Below are 21227 nucleotides of genomic sequence, written 5' to 3' on the forward strand. Positions count from 1 at the left end.
GGGAATGGATAGGCTGTGTTCTCAGGCTGTCACTGGTCCCTGGTGAATGGATAGGCTGAATTCTCAGTGATGTCACTGGTTCCTAGTGAATAGATATGTGATATCACTGAGAATGCAGCCTGTCTCTAGTGCAGAGGTTTCCAAATGCGGTCCTCAAGGCATCCCAACAGTTTAGGTTTTATGGTGTATGCACACGGTACGATTTTAATGAATGATAACGATATCGTTTTATCGTTATCATTCACTTTTTTGCAGTCACCAACCTGACATTGATGCACGTTCCCGCATGGATGATAGCAATATCTATGGTCTTCCGTACATGCATGCAGGCCAACTTGGACGAGTTCAACACGAGTTGCATGTTAAGAGATGACTTCACTAAAATATCTATCATAGATATCTATCAGTGTGTACAACCAAAATCAGTTACCCTGCGCTACAGAAAGTTGAAGGGAAATCTATCAGGGATATCGTTGGTTGTGCAGGTTGTATCGTGTGTATGCATCATTCGAGATATCCATGGCTGAGTCACCTGTGGTCAAGCAACCACTTGTATCCTGATTTTATATACTCTTTTAGGTGTAATGTTCTGTAAGGATTCGATAGAGTGTTTCTGTGTTTAAACATGATTCTGTGTATCTCCAGCAGTTGAAGAACTGCCTGGCAGTATATGCTGGGGGTTGTAGTTCCCCAAAACTTGGAGAAAGAATATTTATTGCACTATAACAAAAAGTTAACTTATGCTGTAACCACCAGTTAGAAGATTATAAAAATAAATGCACTTGATAAATTGTGCAGTAAGTATATACAAGCTCTTATAATCTAAATGAAATAAGATATATTGGTTGCTCTCAATATTGAGTCTCTCTCAAAACTGACAGATATGCAAATGAAGCCATAATAAACATCGGTAAGTGACCTCATCCTATGCATATATTTACATATTACATTTGCTGCGGATTCATTGGTTACCCAGAACCTTATATACTTGTGGATGAAAAATTTTGGTAAAATCTCTCGGATTTTTATCATCTTTATTTAGAATTGGTGGTTGCAGGGGCAGGTTTACATTTAATATTAATGTTTGGAACTCCTTTCCTTTTTTTACAGCTAAATATATAAAATGTATATGCAACACCCCCCCCCTGCCGCACTTATTTTTGGCCATGTAATTTCCTATGCATTCCGGCAGGGGGGGAGTTGCCAGGCCAGCCGTGGTCGCACCCTCCTACAGCAGTGTGCTGCGCTGTGCAGGGCAGGCACATCTGCCCTCCCGGTCGGCTCCGCCTCCATCTCTCCTCTCTGACTGATACTGGGAGGAGGCGTAGCCGTGATCCGAGGATGTCCCAGCAGGCTCAGCACGGCATCTCCCAGGGTCAGTCAGTGAGGACAGATCGAGCCGACCAGGAGACGAGATGTCCTGCCATGCGCAGTACACTGCTGAAGGAGGACGCGACCACGGAGCAGAGGTAAGTAGAAGGGGGGAGGCTGGAGGGGTGTGTGGAGGTGGGAGGCAGGGCACGTAGGGGGTGAACATTTTGCTATGGGTCCCCCCTAGCTCTAGTTACGCCTCTGGCTGTTGCCCTTATTTTACACCATAGAAGTTCCTTGATGCAGTAATGTGACCTGTGCTAGGCCGTCCTTGTGGTACATTACTGGAAGTGTTCTCTATGGTAGTTCCATTAAGCCATATTATACCGATGCCCTGATCGCACATCTATCATATTTATAGATCAACCTTATCTCCCCATTAAAATAAATGTACATTTATTTCTATATGCGGTGGTCCGGTACTGATATGGATCCCACATGGTAGCCAGACTAAGGGGTTTATTTATCAAGCAGTGAAAAACTTAGTGAAGCAGACCAGTGGAGAAGTTACCCATGGCAACCAATCAGCTTTGAAGTAACATTTATTAAGTGCAGTCTATAAAATAATAGGTAGGAGCTGATTGGTTGCCATGGGCAACTTCTCCACTGGTTCACTTCACTAAGTTTTCAACTGCTTGATAAATAAACCCCTTAGGGCCTTATTCAGACCCGGAAGCTATTTGCGGCCGCTTGCTGGCTAAAAGGGGCCGGCTATTTAAATCATGCGCTCGCACTGCGTCGCGTAAAGCCGCCCACTAAGTAATAGCGAGCGGCCGCACTATGCGCTCGCACCTGTATAAAGACGCCCCTTTACCACTCGCAACACACATCTCCGGCAGTTGTAGGATTAATCGGGATCATCGTGAGCCATCGGAGCTGCTCGCAGCGCTTGTGGTAGCCTTTTCCCACCACAACATTGCGAGCAGTTCAGGCTAAAATACAACCCTGTAATGGCGCTACTTTGCTAATTATGCACACCCATTAAACGCCGTTCTGATGGTCGGGGACGCCTGCGTTCGCACATCCACACTCCCGTTTACAAGCACCTTCCCCTGTTACCACCCACAAACGGCACTGTCACTCAAAATAGCGGGCCGACTGCGGGCTACGGGCGAGCACTTTCCCATCGCAATGGCTGGTTCGCGCACTGCGAATCATACACTTGCGCAGTTTGCAAAAAATCGCTCAATGCGAGCGCATCATAGCGTCCGGGTCTGAATCTGGCCCTTAGTGAGCATATTTATGTATCAATTTGAGGAATAATACATCTCCCATTCTGGTTTTGCTTCTGAGATTCTACATATTGCCAGACTATAGACGACCCCTTCATGATTTGTGTACATAAGGAACAGTTTCTAAATCAATTTCTATCTTTCTTACATGGCCAGCCTGTATAATGCCCCTATGGCTTTGTGTGTACAGTATACAGCAACGACAACAGCTCACATGATGTCCCCAGTGACCCGAAACACTGCAGCTGCTAAATGCGCCATTCGTTTATAGCAACCAACATCCTGAGTGACCGTGTTCCTTTGCTTCTTTACTATAATATATTCATGTGTGTGTATATCTATAGAGTACTGTACTTGACCAGTTCCTAGAACAAGGCATCTGATAAGAAAAACTTTCCAGATCATAAACTAAGTTATCAAGCCAAGACCTGATCCTGGTTCTCTCATTTCACATGGAACAAAGTATCGTGTGACAGAGTCCATGCCATTTCCTTATTACACCGTACTCTACTGTAACACAACCTGTGTCACTGGCTCCCTGTGCCGCTCAGAACCCTGTTCAGACTCCTCACCTTTAAGTACAAAGACTTTAACCTCTCCCTCCAGCTCTAACCTCATCTCTCTCCAGGCTCCCTCCCGCCTTCTCCAGCCAGCATCTCTGCTCCACCCTGGTCACTTCTCCTTATGCCCATCTCCAAGATTTCTCTTGAGGTGCTCCCATCCTCTGAAACTCACCTCCCATCGCCCAGTCAGACTCTCTACTAGCCTCCCCACCTACAAACAGGCTCTTAAAACCTACCATTTTACTAAAGCCTACCAGCCGTCCTGATGGGTCAATACTGTTCACCCTCCAAATATTTACCCCCTTCCCAAGGCCACATTAACCCATGAGAGTAGAACTTTTCAGGAAAGCACATTTTGGGGGTATAATTGGGGATAAAAAAAAATAAGTAGGAGGTGAAACAAAATTCTTATATATCTGTTTGGGGTATTCTTGCTCTGCACTGGCGGGTGGGTCTCTAGTGGGCAGCTGAAATTCCTGCAAGCCCTGCGCAATCTTCTATCCCTGTGTGTGCTGAGGTAGGGAGGAGAGAGAACGTCCTCCAGTCATCGGAGTCACTTGTCCTCTCATGGAGGTGTAACAACCCTGACACTAATGCGCTATTGGTCTGTCCCCCCCCCCCCCTATGTCTCAAAACAAACTTCAGCTGACTACGAGAGTGGTGTGCAACTTCTCTCCGCAGGGCCCTCAAGCCTTATGAATAATATAGCCTTGGCCCTTCGCCTTTGTATGTAAGCTTTATGGGCAGGGCCCTCCACCTTCTTGCTCTTTCCCAGCATTATGGATGTCCCCAGTGCACCGCTCCCTAGTCCTCCTCAGCTTCTCATATTCTGTATACATGCCCACTGGTTGGATACAGGATCTCTGAGCCAGGGGGCATATTAACACCCGAGGGGCCCTGTGTGCAGCAGCACCGCCATTACAGTAACCATAATAAGTGTATGCACTATTCGCCTGCTTACTGCTTTATAGGTTACCTTGTACAGCGCTGTGCACACCTTGTAATACCCTAGAAATAATACGTAATGATAAGTATAGCTTCCAAGCTCCACAGAGTTAGGAAACCTGTTTTGTTGAACTACAATTCCCAGCAAGCCTATGAAACTTCTTGTTCATTAACAACCTAGAATGTCAGGGCTCACAAGGAAAAGTTGTTAAATCTGAATATAATGTAATCCTCATCCTGCTACCCTAATATGTGAGTGGGCCCAGTATGCTGAAGTGTATCTTAGTTTCCATTTCAGACGCAGATTACAGCAGAACAATGGCTTCCTAATAGTAAATGACGCGGGGCGTATCAACTTCAAACACTGGGAAATATTTCATTTACAAAATACTGAAACAGGTCATTTTATTTTCAATAAAAAATAATAAAATGAGTCAGTGGCTCAGAATTATAACAAATACCTGGAATGTAATCCTGTAATCCACATGAATGTAATTATGTACCATGTGTTCTAGAAAAGTATAATTTCACGTTTGGATCTCTTCCTACAGACGTCCATTTAGAAAGGTCTGTGACCAACGCCAGTGTGGCCGCCTGAGAGCAGACTCTCCCCTTACATTAGTAGTCTGTGAATTACTTTTGTCCGTTTTATCCAGAGCAGCAGCAATTGCTCGCGCTCTGCCAAAATGGCGTTTGCCAGCCGTCGCGCCTCTTCTGGTCTGGGGCTCCACTTAGTAATGCGGTTTTCCTATATCAACTGTGATGTTGACGTATAAGGGCTCGCGTTGAACGGACAGCAGCTTGTAGGCGCAGGAATTAAGCCCGTCCACCTTCCACACTTTGGAGACTTTCTTCAGCAACTGCATCCTGTGCGAGAGGAAAGTACGGTACATTTAATATCTGTAATGTTATAGAGGACCCAACGCCCTTTATAAATAGGGTTATCAATTTTCAAAGATTATTATTTAGGGGGAATCCTGTGTTTCCTTCTGGAGGGTTTTCATACACACAAATAAAAGAAAATTGTGCAGTTTAATGTTAATAAAAAAATATACACTTAAATAATCTACAAAATATATTTATATCCAAGTAATATAGAAACAAAATAAACAGGAATTATTGTGTCACCACCTTAGCATGGCAGAAGACCCACCTATCACTGTAATTCTTCCCTTATTTCCTCCTTTATCTCCCCCCCCCCCAGCTTTTACAGATTAAAGTTTTTATGTGCACAGTGGCACTCGCATATCGCTCGCAAGCGGGTCGACAGCCGAGCAGTGCGCACGCACGAGCCCCGGAGCGGACGAGAAATCACTCGATCCGGGGCTCGCTACAAGACGGGGTGGCTGTCGATGTTGGTCGACAGCTCACCCCGTTTTGTAGGCGGGTCGGAGGGGTGGCTGCACTAACGGAGGCGTTCCCTTACACGTGATGTCAGTAGTGAACTTCCTGGTCTATTAGAGCAGGAAGTTCACTGGGGCTTGCGATGGATGAGACCCTACCACAAGTGTCTTGTCGCGATAATCGCGACCTTCACCAGGCCGCCCACTAAAGCTGTGGGTGGTCACCCATAGCTTAGCGAGTGGCCTGAAGGCCGGGGTTAAAAAAAAAGACGGCCCGCCCTGATTCAGAGCGAGCGCTCGCAAATAGCGAGCGGCTCTGAATCAGGGCCAGTGTCAGTCTCGCCTGCACACACTATGCCCAATTGTTTAGCATAGGGCAAGAACCACACTGACATGACCAGTAGCAGCGATTCATGTTTCCATAGTGTCATTATGTGTGTTGGACCATATTCTGCGTTCCCGGCCACATCCACCTCTGTCGCCCTATAATCTGTTAAAATCAAATCTATAAATTGAATGAAGTATGATAAAAAATATGTTCTGTACGTTTTTAAAATATATTTTCCTTATGTGCATAATTTCTCGTTTCTATTCACATAACTGTATATTGATGTTTGTGCTTATTTTAATTGGCATTTGATGATGGCATTGCTCTGTCTCAATACCGCATATCAGCCGCCCATATAAATGTAAAATTGTATATGTCTGTAGACCCATTTCTGAGGAATATAGTTATGTGATGTTTCTATGCCCCTGAAACTGGTTTCAGACCCTTGCCCTGTACACGATGCTAGAAGTCGTCAAGTTCCAGCCACTTGGACAAAGGGGAAGTTCCTGACCTATGCGATGTTGAGTACATACAGACCCCTACCTGTATCCAGTGATTTTATTCCCTGTGGACTAATCGATTGTTGGCTTTACCAGATTGAGCCTTGGAAGTCCGTGCGCTCAGGATTGAAGCCTTGCCTTGATATCAAGCGCACATGAGCTTTGTGTCCTTGCGGAACTCTTTACAGTGAATGCAAATAATACCCGTTAGACTTTGGAACTCCACATATGCTGTTTGGACTTTACAATTATTTTACTTAAATAAATGCTTATTGTTATTTTAGGTCACTGGATCTCTGCTGCCTGTGAAGAGAATCTGCTTCTCCCTATCTGAGGAAATTTGTGTCCTCATTTCAGGAAATACCAGAAGAATATGCACATTTGCTAAAGACTGGTTCCAGATTCCACAAGACGCAGATGGAGAGAATTCTATTATGTGATGTGATATTAGGATTATTCAGCGGTCTATTCTGTATCTTGTTTTTACTCCCAAACCCTGCAGACATGGCGATTTGGCCTGAGCATTGTGTGACCCGGAAATTCAATTGGCTGATAACGACCCTTTACCGGCTGATCACAATTGGTCGTCTGTCAACTGGATTTTAAGGAAAATGTTGCAGCTACTTGAAGCCAATCTGACCTCAAAACAATTTACCTTCCACATCGCTGCATATGTGAGAAGCTTCAGGAAGTGATGGGACAGCTGAATAAGAGCAGAATCTCACCTCTCTCGGTTGACCTCGTTGCCTGTATCTCTGGTGTGGAATATCATGGTGTATCTGGCTATTTCTGGGGAAGGCCGGACAACCACCATCTTTTCGAATCCCACCCTAGAAACAAATGTGAAATGACTCAGCTACGGCGCATTACCTACTATAGTAGCTTTTCAGGGTACCAAAGGGTCCTATACAAGAGATGGGATGAGGGAAGATCTGATGGATACAGAGACAACACCAACATCTTCCTATTACCACTGGTGGGCAACCGCCATTCCCATCCCAAACCGGAGCAGCTGCCTCCACTTCAGGGTATTTACAGTCAGTGGGTCTGATTGCGAGTCGCAGACACAATGGCTGCAGCTGCAGAAGCCATATTTACTACCTTATGCTAATGCGTTCTTCTGTATGCTGGGCATTCGTGCGTCTTCAAGTAGGAAGCCGTGCCGTCCACTTACTCTATGCCAGCTGACCCAAACATCATGATTAGTATCGGCACGTGCACCAGGCCACATGCTATGTGCAGGAGATACGTTAGAAGCAGGCTTTTCCTTCCCTGTATGCACGACGTATCCCTGACCTTCTCCTACACCTAGTGTATGCTGTGTGTCGCAGACCTTCTCCTGCACCTAGTGTATCCTGTGTGTCGCTGACCTTCTCCTACACCTAGTGTATGCTGTGTGTCGCTGACCTTCTCCTGCACCTAGTGTATCCTGTGTGTCGCTGACCTTCTCCTACACCTAGTGTATGCTGTGTGTCGCTGACCTTCTCCTACACCTAGTGTATCCTGTGTGTCGCTGACCTTCTCCTACACCCAGTGTATCCTGTGTGTCGCTGACCTTCTCCTACACCCAGTGTATGCTGTGTGTCGCTGACCTTATCCTACACCTAATGTATCCTGTGTGTCGCTGACCTTATCCTACACCTAATGTATCCTGTGTGTCGCTGACCTTCTCCTACACCTAATGTATCCTGTGTGTCGCTGACCTTCTCCTACACCTAGTGTATCCTGTGTGTCGCTGACCTTCTCCTACACCTAGTGTATGCTGTGTGTCGCTGACCTTCTCCTACACATAGTGTATCCTGTGTGTCGCTGACCTTCTCCTACACCTAGTGTATGCTGTGTGTCGCTGACCTTCTCCTGCACCTAGTGTATCCTGTGTGTCACTGACCTTCTCCTACACCTAGTGTATCCTGTGTGTCACTGACCTTCTCCTACACCTAGTGTATCCTGTGTGTCGCTGACCTTCTCCTGCACCTAGTGTATCCTGTGTGTCGCTGACCTTCTCTTACACCTAGTGCATGCTGTGTGTCGCTGACCTTCTCCTACACCTAGTGTATGCTGTGTGTCGCTGACCTTCTCCTACACATAGTGTATCCTGTGTGTCGCTGACCTTCTCCTACACATAGTGTATCCTGTGTGTCGCTGACCTTCTCCTACACCTAATGTATCCTGTGTGTCGCTGACCTTCTCCTACACCTAGTGTATCCTGTGTGTCGCTGACCTTCTCCTACACCTAGTGTATCCTGTGTGTCGCTGACCTTCTCCTACACCTAGTGTATCCTGTGTGTCGCTGACCTTCTCCTACACCTAGTGTATGCTGTGTGTCGCTGACCTTCTCCTACACCTAGTGTATGCTTTGTGTCGCTGACCTTCTCCTACACATAGTGTATCCTGTGTGTCGCTGACCTTCTCCTACACCTAGTGTATCCTGTGTGTCGCTGACCTTCTCCTACACCCTTTGTATCCTGTGTGTCGCTGACCTTCTCCTACACCTAGTGTATCCTGTGTGTCGCTGACCATCTCCTACACCTAGTGTATCCTGTGTGTCGCTGACCTTCTCCTACACCTAGTGTATCCTGTGTGTCGCTGACCTTCTCCTACACCTAGTGTATCCTGTGTGTCGCTGACCTTCTCCTGCACCTAGTGTATGCTGTGTGTCGCTGACCTGACCTGGGATAGTAACCTGCGCAGGATACCGGTATCGGAATTTTGACCGCTGGCATCCAAAACTCATCCCTTTTATAAAAGGTACCTGATAAAGTTGCCTGCCCACCTAACACTCATCCCTACAGGAACCGCCCTCAACCTGTTTTCCTTTTGACTCTACCTGAGTACACCTGGATTATGCCAACATTTTCCAGTTACTGTTGTCATTAGCAAATACCTGACATAATTAGGTAAATTAAAATATATATATATTTTTGTTGTGGTGCAGCATGAGAACAGATCTCTCCCTGAAGGGTTTATGTCTGATGACAGGTCCATTCAGCAAAAACCATTGACTCAACATAAATTGCACAGTACTGATTCTACAGATTATACAGGTCCCGGTCCTTTACCTCATCCGCAGATCGTCATCCTCTCCTCCCCAGCCCCAGTAATTATTCTACAGATCACACAGGTCCCGGTCCTTTACCTCATCCACAGATCGTCATCCTCTCCACCCCAGCCCCAGTAATTATTCTACAGGTCACACAGGTCCCGGTCCTTTACCTCATCTACAGATCGTCATCCTCTCCACCCCAGCCCCAGTAATTATTCTACAGGTCACACAGGTCCCGGTCCTTTACCTCATCCACAGATCATCATCCTCTCCTCCCCAGCCCCAGTAATTATTCTACAGATCACACAGGTCCCAGTTCTTTACCTCATCCACAGATCGTCATCCTCTCCACCCCAGCCCCAGTAATTATTCTACAGATTATACAGGTCCCGGTCCTTTACCTCATCTACAGATCGTCATCCTCTCCACCCCAGCCCCAGTAATTATTCTACAGATCACACAGGTCCCGGTCCTTTACCTCATCCACAGATCGTCATCCTCTACTCCCCAGCCCCAGTAATTGTTCTACAGATCACACAGGTCACGGTCCTTTACCTCATCCACAGATCATCATCCTCTCCACCCCAGCCCCAGTAATTATTCTACAGATCACACAGGTCACGGTCCTTTACCTCATCCGCAGATCGTCATCCTCTACTCCCCAGCCCCAATAATTGTTCTACAGATCACACAGGTCACGGTCCTTTACCTCATCCTCAGATCGTCATCCTCTACTCCCCAGCCCCAGTAATTGTTCTACAGATCACACAGGTCACGGTCCTTTACCTCATCCGCAGATCGTCATCCTCTCCACCCCAGCCCCAGTAATTATTCTACAGATCACACAGGTCACGGTCCTTTACCTCATCCGCAGATCGTCATCCTCTCCTCCCCAGCCCCAGTAATTATTCTACAGATCACACAGGTCACGGTCCTTTACCTCATCCACAGATAGTCGTCCTCTCCTCCCCAGCCCCAGTAATTGTTCTACAAATCACACAGGTCCCGGTCCTTTACCTCATCCACAGATCGTCATCCTCTCCTCCCCAGCCCCAGTAATTGTTCTACAGATCACACAGGTCCCAGTCCTTTACCTCATCCACAGATCGTCATCCTCTCCTCCCCAGCCCCATTAATTATTCTACAGATCACAGTCACGGTCCTTTACCTCATCCGCAGATCGTCATCCTCTCCTCCCCTGACCCAGTAATTGTTCTACAGATTATACAGGTCCCTGTCCTTTACCTCATCCACAGATCGTCGTCCTCTCCTCCTCAGCCCCAGTAATTGTTCTACAGATCACAGGTCACGGTCCTTTACCTCATCCACAGATCATCATCCTCTCCTCCCCAGCCCCAGTAATTTTTCTACAGATTATACAGGCCCCGGTCCTTTACCTCATCCGCAGATCATCGTCCTCTCCTCACCAGCCCCAGTAATTGTTCTACAGATCACAGTCCTTTACCTCATCCGCAGATCGTCATCCTCTCCTCCCCAGCCCCAGTAATTGTTCGAGTAACCATTCACTTTGGCAAACTGGTCCCGGCTCATTGCCGTCACGCCTCCGAAGTAGTCTTTATACCACAGCCTGAAAGGAGAGAAGATCCAGCCTCTGAGAACGAAGGATTTTACCAGCAGATTTCATGGAACTGGAATAAGGGGCTGATTTTTCAAAACTGAGGTGACATAACTTACAGCTAATTGAATTTGTCTTAAGGTGCCTACACACTAGACAACTCTCAAAAGATGCAATGTCGTCAATGATTTCCCTTGAACTCCCCAGGCACTCCCGGACAAACGATATCTTGCATAAACTGTACAATCTGACAAATGATCTGACCAATGACCTTAATCTCGTTAACGAGATTGCCAGATCTTACTGCATGTAGGTAAGATCTGAGGATACGACAAACGACCAGCAGGACCGCGATCTGGGATAGTTATCGTTAGTGGACATTACACGATTTGTTGTTCTGATGCGTCGGAATTGGAATTGGCCAAATTGTGCAAAATATCGTATAGTGTGTACGCACCTTTAGAGCATCTCAGGAACGTCTAATCAGCTATGATACCATAAAACCACCCCATTATTTCCTAAGACAGCCAATGAACGTCACACTATAAATGCTTCTTATTTGACAACTATGACTGTTTATCTGTCTCTTGGTAAGAGGATTTTCTGGCCAGCGCACTGAAGTGACAGAAACAATCATACATAAACTATGGGAAGGGTTAATAGGGGTTTTGTGCCATTCCCCAGTGACTCAACTCAAACGTTAACTCATGCTCTGGAGACGTCACTTCTGGCAAATGCTATTTACATTGCTACTAATAATAGGTTGCAAACAATGGTGGAATCCGGAAGAGTTCAGGGAAAATAACTTTTCACAATGTCGCCCACACTAAAGATGGCGATACAACTAATCCTTACTTGTAACCAGTGGCATTACGACCCACAACCAGGTGCTTGGGTTCACTGTCACATAGGTAAGTGTTAAAATCGTTCTCCGGCACCAAGTCCACATCATGGAGGATAAAACAGTCCCACTTCTCCTCTTTCAATGCCTCCAAGTATCCAACGTTGAGTAATTTGGCTCGATTGAATTTCGCATCACTGGCCTGCGAGAGACGGGATATTTGTGCATTTAGAGGGGTGGACATTTCCATCACTCACTGTATATTGGTCATCACACGGCCTATTAGTGATGTGGGTACCATGATATAAGATATACAGGACACAGGCATAAAGATTATGCAGAGTAGGATGCGGCAGTTATGCAGAACACGTTACCAGCAGTGAGAGAACATATACAGACAGCAGGACATGTTACATGCACTCTCCAGCACAGTGTGCACAAGACAGGCATGTGGTACACCTACCACTCCCAGTACTACCCATTGTATAATACATAGAGGCTGTGGATTGAAAGATCTACTGTAAAAAGGTAGACAATGTCTAGATAGACACCAGATGTTAGACAGGGACAAAAGGTCAACAGGGTCAAAAGGTCGACATGCATATGGTCGACATGCACTTACAAGATTGTATGTGGTAGCATACAATATAGTAGACCTGCGCCTGTGGTGTATCGATTAATTAGAGGACGTGAACAAGTGTATCTAAGATGGAGAGTTGAAGTTATGCCTGAGTAAGGTTATACACAAATGGATGTAACAGAGAGCGGTGTTAAATCTAATTTATTGATTAGAATAATAATAATAATAATAATAATAATAATAATAATAATAATAAAAAGTGCAGCTCAGCAATGCTTTTCAGGGGGGGGAGCACATGTAGTGCAAACTGTTGTAATGCGCCAGTGGGAGAATGGTGATGGGGAGAGGAAGGTAGTGGTAGGTAGGCTGTGTAAGGGCAGGCGTCGACATGAAAATGGTCGACACATGTTTTGATTTTCTAACCCAAATCTTCACCCTAACCCTTCCCTTGGTGCCTAATCCTAATGGGGGGTATCCACTAAGCGATTTAAACAAGCGATTGCACGATAACGATGTCGTTATCGTGCAATCGCTTGCAAATCGCACATGCATCGGGCCTGTTTTGGACGGAAGCGACCCGCGATGCGCGTGCCCGCGGGTCGCTAAAGACATCCGACATCGACCGTACATGCAGGTCAACCTGACGATCTCGTCAGGTTCTGCATGTGCGGGGATGAGGGATGTGCCGGGACTGAACAAATAAATGTTCAGTCCTAGCACATCACTAGCTATACAAACGACAGCACGATTGCAATGTCGCAATCGTACTCTCATTTGTATATCGCTAAGTAGATACACCCCATTACCCTGCCTCCTGGTGCCTGACCAGAACTGTCCCTTCTAGTGCCTAGCCCTAACCCTCCAGTAAGTGACTAACACTAACCCTTCCTCCTGGTGCCTAAGCCTAACCGTTGTGGTAAGCGCCTAACCCTAGACCTCACCAAACAAACTAAAAAAAATCATGTATCGACCATTTTCATGTTGATCATTTGCATGTCAACCTTTTGACCCTGTCAACCATTTGTACCTGTCGACCTTCTTACATGTCGACCTGTAGTGTGTGGACCTTTTGTCTCTGTCGACCTATTGCCAGTCTAACATCTGGGGCCAAATGTAATAGGGTGAGAGTTTAGAAAAGTGAGAGTTTCTGACACTTTTTAAACTTTGCCAATGTAATAGAGTCCAAAAACAAAGTAACAGAGCGAACTTGCATGTTTTTTTAGATTTAAAAAACTCTCAAGATTTAAAATCTCATTCAGATGTTTTCCCATTTTGAAGATAAAACTCAACCAATGTGAGAGTTTACTGCTAAACTCTCACATTTTCTAAACTCTCACCCTATTACATTTGGCCCCTGATGTCTATCTAGACATTGTCTACCTTTTTACTGTAGATCTTTAGACCGGATCCCAAGAAATGTATCACTGATGCAGTGTGACAGGAGATCCCGGTGATAGTAATAGTGGGCTCTGCATTATGTAAAAACCCCTTCCGTCACATGGGGCAGTGTCTGACACGTGTTCATGTTTAGTGATCCTTGTCCAATTAAAGTTACCTAATCTGCATGCATTGCGATGTGGATACATTCCTCATAACTCATTTAGGGGAGTGATTAAACAATTCACAGCTAATAGCCGTTTAACACTCAGGGCTAACCTCATTCCTATGAAAGAAAACACACAGAGGAGGGTAGGGGAAACCAAATTATTTGGACAATGTAAAAAAGACAAGATGTTACCAGCAATGAGGGGAACTGCTGGAGAACGCCTACCATGTCTGGTGCAGGACTGAAGGAGCTTTGCACGCCAGACCAAACAGTTCATCTCTGGAGCACCGGCCACATCACAGCAACATGCAACGATATCATCATTATGCCTGGAGAGGATTCCCAGACGTTCCTACGCTCCTGCGTTACCACACTATCAGTTTCCGTTACTACAGGCAACGTGAAGCTCTTGCTCTCACCTGGTGAATAACATAAATGCCGTATTCCAGCTGCTGTCTCTGGAGGAAGGGGTGTAAGTGATAGAGCAGGTAGAGGAGGTGTTTCTCCCTGTTCCGATGCGGGATCAGGATGGCTACTCTTTGCTGGGACTTACAGTTCTCTGGGTGGTAATGCCCATTCTCCACCATTGGGTACTTCTTGCTCACTTCTTGTAAACTTAGGGAGGGCTGAAAGGTGAGTGGTACGACCCCTTCTGCAATGAGAAAACAGACAGACTGTGACAATGACAGAACTGGCGCACCCAGGAACACTGCGCCCCAATAGTACAGCACTGCGGACTGTGCTGACAACATTCACATTCAGCCAGAGTAATAAGAGACTGGGGTTAATGAAAGCACGTGGGGGGCAACATTTGGGAAAGTTACATATGTTAAAGATACTTTTTACATAATAAAAATATGGATAATCGCTTTGCTGAGTGATGTATTATTCAGCCATTATTTTTATGGGGCACAATCAGTTCTTGTAGATATCGCTTGTTCGCTGCATATGAAGCAGTAGGGCTAAGAGGACGCTAGGCCTTGCATTCTGATCACCTACTCGAGGCTATCGCCAGGCCCCCCTACATACCCGGTCCTGCTTCAATGTCCAACATCTCTTGTTTCTGCCCAGCACTCATTTCTTAATATAATATTCACTCAAAGGCTACACTGCTGCCCCCATGGACATGCATTGAGCTATAATGCACTTAGAAGTGGAGACAGGAACTCACCGACAGACGTGGATACAGAATGACACTATACATCTGTACTGCACTGTCTCTGATGTTCCAGTGTCCCAATACTAAATACTCCACATATATATTGTGTCCCGATTCATCAATTACCCCCTGACTATTATTATTATTATCAGCATTTATATGGCGCCACAAGGGTTCCGCAGCGCCGTACATAGTACATAACCATAGTACATAAACAGTTGAGCAGAACAAGAACACAGTGACATACAGTTCAAGATAATGCAAAACAAGTATGTGGTATATAAACACTGCTGCAACAGTAGCAGGATGGCAAAGAGCACGGGTTAGGTGCTTTTGAGTATAGAGTAGATAATATAAGTAAAGAAAGGATAAGCACAAGAGGAAAGAGGGCCCTGCTCGTGAGAGCTTACATTCTAAAGGGGATGGGCAGACAGACAGAGGTGACTAGACACGGTTTGAGAATTTCCCTCTGTGGGAACAGCTTGGATAATTACTTGGAACCATTTAATACTACATTCACCCAAGAGTGTGTCAGTACAGAATAGAGGGGAAACCCAAATTGTTGTGGATGTCAAGGACCAGAGGTGAGACACTCAGCCATCAACCTCCTGCGATAACCTTTGCAGTGACACCGATGAGAGCACATTTTGTACACGTTCTACTTGCGTGCTTGTGAGTAACTCCCGTACACTGGTGGAAATGCTTAGTTCTTTCCCAGCTGTTACATTAGTACTTTAGTTTGCCATGCTGAACCATTAAACCTATAAATACAAAAGAAAATGCAACTAAAGTGAAGTCTGGTCATTCTATAAAACAAGCGCTGCCTTGTGGCCTACACGAACGCCGCAGTAACTGTGACACGTGGACGTCACCCTGTGTATGAATCCGCAGCGCTTGGGCAATATTTCCAAGTGGGTAAAATGTCTGAAAGTTTATTTTGTTCAGTTACCCATAATTAGGGATGCTATATTTCAAGAATAAAAATCCGGGTCACATTAATTCTCACATACATTCTCACGTGCTATAGTAATATAGCACGTGAGTAATATAATATGTGAATATTCTGATATGATGCAATTGTGTGAACGCTGTGTTTTTAATTATTGTCTACATGTAGATAGAGCCAGAGAGAATCTTGATAAGTATAAGGATTTAGGTTTTATAAATAAAAGTCTCATGAGAATTTAGCTGGCGCAGTCAACCCGCACCCTATAACAAACTTCATAATTTGGGAAATATTATGCCATGAAGGCAAATCACAGGCTGTACATAGAATTTTGTGGTGTTTGGACATTTAGGGCCGTATTTAATTAGCGGCGAAAACTTACTTTTTTACGCCAATAGCAAAAACGGACGTTTTTTGCCAGAAAAAATTTCACCAAACAACAGCGAAAATGGCAACAGGCAAAAAATAAATAAACTGGAGAAAAGTTTTCCCATCCCCCCCCATTTTGGTCAAAAAAAATAAATGTTGAAAGTGATTTTAACGTTTTTTGCCAATTTATCCTGATTATATGCATTTTCATTAACAAAAAAATGATGTCTACTGAACATATAAATAGTTTTAATAACTCCAATTATAATGTAGATACTTATATTTTTGTTCTAAGAGTAGGAAACTACAGGGGCTAAATGTAATAGGGTGAGAGTTTAGAAAATGTGAGAGTTTAGCAATAACCTCTCACATTGGTCAAGTTTTACCTTCAAAATGGGGAAACATCTGGATGAGAGTTTAAATAGGGAGAGTTTTTTTAATCTAAAAGCAGCCGAGTCTGTTCTGTTCTCAGACTCTATTACATTGGGTGAATTTGTTCTGTTCTCAGACTCTATTACATTGGGTGAATTTGTTCTGTTCTCAGACTCTATTACATTGGGCGAGGTTCCATGTTCTCAGACTCTATTACATTGGGCGAGGTTCCATGTTCTCAGACTCTATTACACTGGGCGAGGTTCCATGTTCTCAGACTCTATTACATTGGGCGAGGTTCCATGTTCTCAGACTCTATTACATTGGTCGAGTTTCCATGTTCTAAGACTATTACATTGGGCTAAACTCTCACCCTATTACATTTGGCCCAGGCCTGATTCAGAGGTGGATGCAATGTTAATCTCTCAACTGCGCAGACATCATGTGCAAAAGGACCTGTAGGACCACCAATTTTCTGAGCAGCCGCCAATATCACAGGTGACTACCGGGCGCCCTGCTCCTATGGCTCATTGACCAGTGTGTCCCAATTGAAATTTTATCAAAGTAGCGTGTTGCCCCAGTATATAAACATAGCAGTGCCTCTGCACCCCCAAAACACCCCCCGAAAGGTCGCGTCGGGCTCAACGACATATTGTTGGTTCAGTATATCAATAGTAACTATATTAATCCCCATTTCATGTGTGCATTAGAATATGGTGATCCCGTATCAATTAGTAATATCAATATGGGACCGCTGATTAGGGTTAAATAGTTTAAAAGTGTTTAAAGTTCAGATTCATGCACAGTATACCATAAAAATTGTCATTTACTGTATATGGTATTCTAAAAAAATATATATATTTTTTTTTTTATAAATTTGTGTTGGATAAGATTTAAATAGATGTTCTTGACCTAATCTAATCATTAAGAAACAATATCTAAGCTCTTCTGTTTAATTTTTAAGTAGCCAGGTAATTGGTTAATTATTTATAAATTAGAACTATGGGCCTGTTTCAGGGGTGGACTCTATGCCGGTTTGCGCAGTTGGCTGAGGTTTTTTGTACTGCGCATGCATCCGAGGCAATGGTACTGACAAAAACAAACTTTAAATAAATAAATGAATGAGAAAAAACAAGGAAATAAATTGTGTAGTTAAAACCACATTGTAATGTTGAAGCTCCTTTTAGGATTTGATTGTGGAGACCAGGGATCCAGAGCCGATGATAAAGGATAGGGTGGTAAGTTGACCTGTATCTACACTTTCCCTACCTTATCCTCCTGGCAGTCTGGATCACCGGCGTCTCTCCTCTGTGCTGTGAATCTCCAATCTCCTGTAGGTCTCTCTCTAACGTTTCATGTCACATCAGACACTTTAATCAAGACTCTATAAGGGCAAGCTGCGCGACCCACCATCGTGGATCTACTCTGGCAAAGGTGATTTCCGGGGGTGGATTGGGTCTTCTAATACTTCAATATTACTACTATGTGGCCCAACTTAATCACATCATATTGTGGCACTCACGTCCAGGCAGTAAAAGTTGGGTGGACCTCAAAAACACTTTGATTCAGGATTAAAGGGTTAACGGGATCATCTGGTTCTCCTGACCCATTAGACCAGTTCAGCCTACTTTGTGCTAATTGTGCAGTTTACCCTTCTGGTGTAGGATAGACTACGAGTGGGCTGTGACCTGGCCCTTCCCCCATGACTCTGCTCTGAAATCACCCTTTATCACCCCTTATTCCCCCTGTAGTTATGCCTTGGGCTCTCTATGGCGAGGGTTTAAAATAGATTTATTTATACAGTGCATACGGAAAGTATTCACAGCGCTTCACATTTTGTTATGTTACAGCCTTATTCCAAAATGGAATAAATTCATTTTTGTCCTCAAAATTCTACACACAATACCCCATAATGACAACGTCTAAAAAGGTTTTTTGAGATTTTTGCAAATTTAATTAAAAAAAAACTAAGAAATCTCATGTACATAAGACAGTTTTTTCACATATGGTTCAAGTATAGGCTTTGATTTCTAGGACTATGGGTTTGAGACTGCGAAGTGATCCCTCTGTGGCTCTCCTAAATGCCGCAATCCGGTCTACTAGCAAACATCAGCATAGGTTAGCAGTGCATATTTGTAATGCAACAAAGGGGTGTATTCAATTAGCGGCGAAAAGCAGTTTTTGGCGAAAAAGTTTTGCCGGTGACGTCATTTAGCCAGCGGAAACTTATCCCCGTATTCAATTGTGGCAGCTTTTCGCCGGTGCAGAAAAACGCAATGCAATGTACCCGGCGGAAAAGTTTCACCTGTCGAAAAAAAAAGGGCAGAATTCATGTTTTGGGGTGCAAAGGTGGGGAAACCACGCTGCACCCTTAGGACAGGTCCCCAAAAGGTAAACTGCGTCAAAAAAAATCCTAAAACATTTAAAAGAACACCCCAAAAATTTACTTTGAAAAAGGCGGCGAAAAAGTACAAAGTTGGGGTACAAACTTAAAAACTAGCGAAATAGACTTTGATTGGGTCTGCAAGTATGGGGGAGGGATTTTTTTATTGCAGGTGCGTTTTTTACCTTTTTAAAAACCTCACTTTTGCGATTTTTAACCATGCTTGCACCCATTTTCACGTACCCCAAATTTGCTGGGACTAGTTATTTTCACCAAAAAAATCTTGCTAAATGCTATTCTTCACCACTTGTGCACAGACGCTAATTAGCAGCTATTGAGACATTTAAGCACCCCAAATACCTTCAGCAGGCCTATTCCGGGGGTATCTATAGTGATCCCCAATGTCAGAGCATCTTTTGGGGGGTGTCAGGCTGTTTCCCCAAATCTGACAGCACTTTTCGCCTGTTTGCGTTTCGCTGGCTGCCGTTATCCCTGATTTCTAATTGATTACGGGGATAAGCGGGAGAGCGCGCAATACTTTTTCGCATGGAAAACCAGCGATGTCGCCGAAAAGTCTGGCATGCGAAAAGTCTGGGACTTTTTGCGTCTAATTGAATATGCCCCTAAGTCTTTAATAGCTAAACATTGGAAGAACCAGGCAGCACCCTGTCTCATGGCCCTTCAGATCCTCAAATCATACCCACACCTGGCTAATTTCTCCTCCCATACCCCTGCCCACCACTGTGTTGCTATTCTATTAACCTAATTTAGCCCTAATGCATAAAAACGTTTAGAATAGTTCCTGGTTTTTCCGCTGGCAATCTTCTGCTTTGTTTCTTTCTTGTGTACCATATGTTCTTTCTCTGCATGTTTGCTTCCAGTTTCAATACAATGTTCGCATGTAATGCTATACTATGTGTTATGTCAGTACTCTCAAAAACATTGTTTTCAACATTTGGAATACAAGAAATGATAAATTATTCCTTTTAGACTAGGGATGTGCAGGCTCGGATTGGTTCGAGTTTGCACGTGGAGTTCGGATTTTTCCCTCCAAAAAAACGGAACTCAGAACGAGGCAAAACGTCATCTTACATGGACGAACATCATCATTCCTGGACAAAAGACCAGGAATGATGATGTTCGTCCATGTAAGATGACGTTTTGCCTCGTTCTGAGTTCCGTTTTTTTGGAGGGAAAAATCCGAACTCCACGTGCAAACTCGAACCTATCCGAGCCTGCACATCCCTATTTTAGACCATCTTTAATCTGTACAAGGTCCATTATAAACTACACTAAAAAGACCAGGCTCATCCATTTAGTAATCTAATGATAACTTAAAAGTTTAAATTATTTTAAAAAAAAACAACAAAAAAAAACCACAGTGTGTTTCTGGAATCCTAATGTGTTAGCCTAGAAAAAAAATATACATTTTCGGCGCAAACTAATCAACCAAACACTAATGCTGCTCCTACAAGAATATATTCTCGAATAATAAAAACAGACAACACAATAAACGTACTGGTATCTAAATACTAGAGACAAGAAGCACAGGAATTTAAACCTCAATGTAGAAATATAAACAAATAAGTTTGATTAAAGAAAAATAAACAAATGAAAACATATCACCTCAATAATATACAAGTCATAAGCACATATCAAATATACAAAAAAGTAAAAAACATTAAAAAAATTATATACAGTATATATATATATATATATATATATATATATATATATACACACACACACACACACACACACACACACACACACACATATATACACACACACTTCGGTTTAAATGCTGTCCCAGTTAAAGGACTGATCGTACTCCACAGGCAGCTGTGATAGCAGCAGGCGCAATCATTGATAGCGTGCTGTGTACGGTGTGTGAGCACTGTGCCTTTCCAACAGCCTTTTCTCAGCTACGATATTGTGGTCTTAATAAACTGACAACTGTACGTTACACCATTGTTAACAGCTACAGATGAGACCTACAGCATCACAGTGAAATCATCCTGTGGATTATTACTGAATGTCCTGTCAATTAAACACAGTCTTCCATCTGGACAGGCTCCCTGGGTTACATAGTCTCTGTAGGCTGTGGGGTTGGCTGAAGAACTTTGGCTC

General features: G+C 44.1%; 1 protein-coding gene across 7 annotated transcripts in view; it reads right to left on the reverse strand.

The window, feature by feature from the left end:
• Positions 1-4485: 4485 nt before the first annotated feature.
• Positions 4486-21227, reverse strand: part of B4GALT4 (beta-1,4-galactosyltransferase 4) — a 115911-nt gene continuing 99169 nt past the window's right edge. For all 7 annotated transcript variants that reach the window (XM_088464995.1, XM_088464993.1, XM_088464999.1 and 4 more), the window contains exons 3-7: positions 14288-14520; positions 11757-11944; positions 10791-10913; positions 7008-7112; positions 4486-4978 (exon numbers count right to left, since the gene is read on the reverse strand). In XM_088464995.1, the coding sequence (XP_088321121.1) occupies positions 4843-4978; positions 7008-7112; positions 10791-10913; positions 11757-11944; positions 14288-14520 (785 nt within the window). In that variant the 3' untranslated portion in view covers positions 4486-4842. The remainder of the gene's footprint in view (positions 4979-7007; positions 7113-10790; positions 10914-11756; positions 11945-14287; positions 14521-21227) is intronic.

This window comes from Taudactylus pleione, unplaced genomic scaffold, assembly GCF_031769625.1.
Source record: "Taudactylus pleione unplaced genomic scaffold, aTauple2 ptg001784l, whole genome shotgun sequence".
In the NCBI taxonomy this organism is placed as follows: Eukaryota; Metazoa; Chordata; class Amphibia; order Anura; family Myobatrachidae; genus Taudactylus; species Taudactylus pleione.